The 839-nt window shown below is 49.8% G+C and overlaps 1 protein-coding gene across 1 annotated transcript in view; it reads left to right on the top strand.

Annotated features, from left to right (window-relative positions):
- The window catches only part of fam214a (family with sequence similarity 214 member A), a 27,034-nt gene extending 26,201 nt beyond the window's left edge, over positions 1–833 (top strand). Inside the window, exons 11-12 of the mRNA XM_035682412.1 lie at positions 160–353; positions 477–833. Of these exons, the coding sequence (XP_035538305.1) occupies positions 160–353; positions 477–630 (348 nt within the window). The 3' untranslated portion in view covers positions 631–833. The remainder of the gene's footprint in view (positions 1–159; positions 354–476) is intronic.
- The last annotated feature ends 6 nt before the right edge of the window (positions 834–839 follow it).

The raw sequence follows: 839 nt of genomic DNA, 5'->3' as shown, positions 1-839 counted from the left end.
GAAATACATTTTCCTGTATATATGGATGTAAATTGTGATGTTCGTTTTATGTATCTTTCACAGCATGTAAGATTCTGTTGTGTCTGTATAGATTGATAAAATCAGGTCACAAAGAGTGTCTATCTTAATCCTCCTTTCCTCTCTGGCTATACCACTCAGACCTTATTCAACCCCAACAAGACAGTCGTCAAGATGTTTGTTGTGATGTACGACCTACGAGCCATGCCAGCTGGACACCAGACCTTCCTACGGCAGAGGACTTTCTCTGTTCCTGTCCGCCGTGACATAAACAATCAGACCAGCAGGAAGGCCCACACCCATGGACGCACCTTGCGCTACCTCGTTCATCTGAGGTTAGTTGGTTGTCATTTGGTCTCTAGTACGCACTAAAACTGGATTACAGCCAGTAGCAGTGATGTTTGACCTCCCCTCGCTCATCATCCCTGTCTTTGGTCTCCCTCTTTAATCCCAACCAGGTTCCAGAGTTCTAAGTCTGGGAAGATCTACCTCCATAGGGACATCCGTCTACTGTTTTCCAGGAAGTCCATGGAGGTGGACAGCGGTGCTGCCTACGAGCTCCAGTCCTTCACAGAGTTGCCCATTGACCCACCATTCTCTCCCCGCTGCTGAGGCCTGACCCCCTCCCTCCTCCGCCCGGCAGGCCACTACCGAAGCTTCAGTCACACATCGATGCCAGCGATAGACTCTTACTCAGCCCATGGCTAGTTGAAAAGGCTCTAAAAGAGACGCGATTTAAGGACGGCAGTCAACAAGACTCACCTGGCCTGTGCCCAACATCTTATGTTTCAGCCCCTCTGTCACCCAGAACTGACAGGGGG

The sequence above is a fragment of the Morone saxatilis genome, unplaced genomic scaffold, assembly GCF_004916995.1.
Source record: "Morone saxatilis isolate NCDOM2014 unplaced genomic scaffold, NCSU_SB_2.0 Contig11, whole genome shotgun sequence".
Classification (NCBI taxonomy): Eukaryota; Metazoa; Chordata; class Actinopteri; family Moronidae; genus Morone; species Morone saxatilis.
The sequence above is the reverse complement of the archived record's forward strand: the minus strand, read 5'-3'. Positions and strand labels throughout refer to the sequence as shown.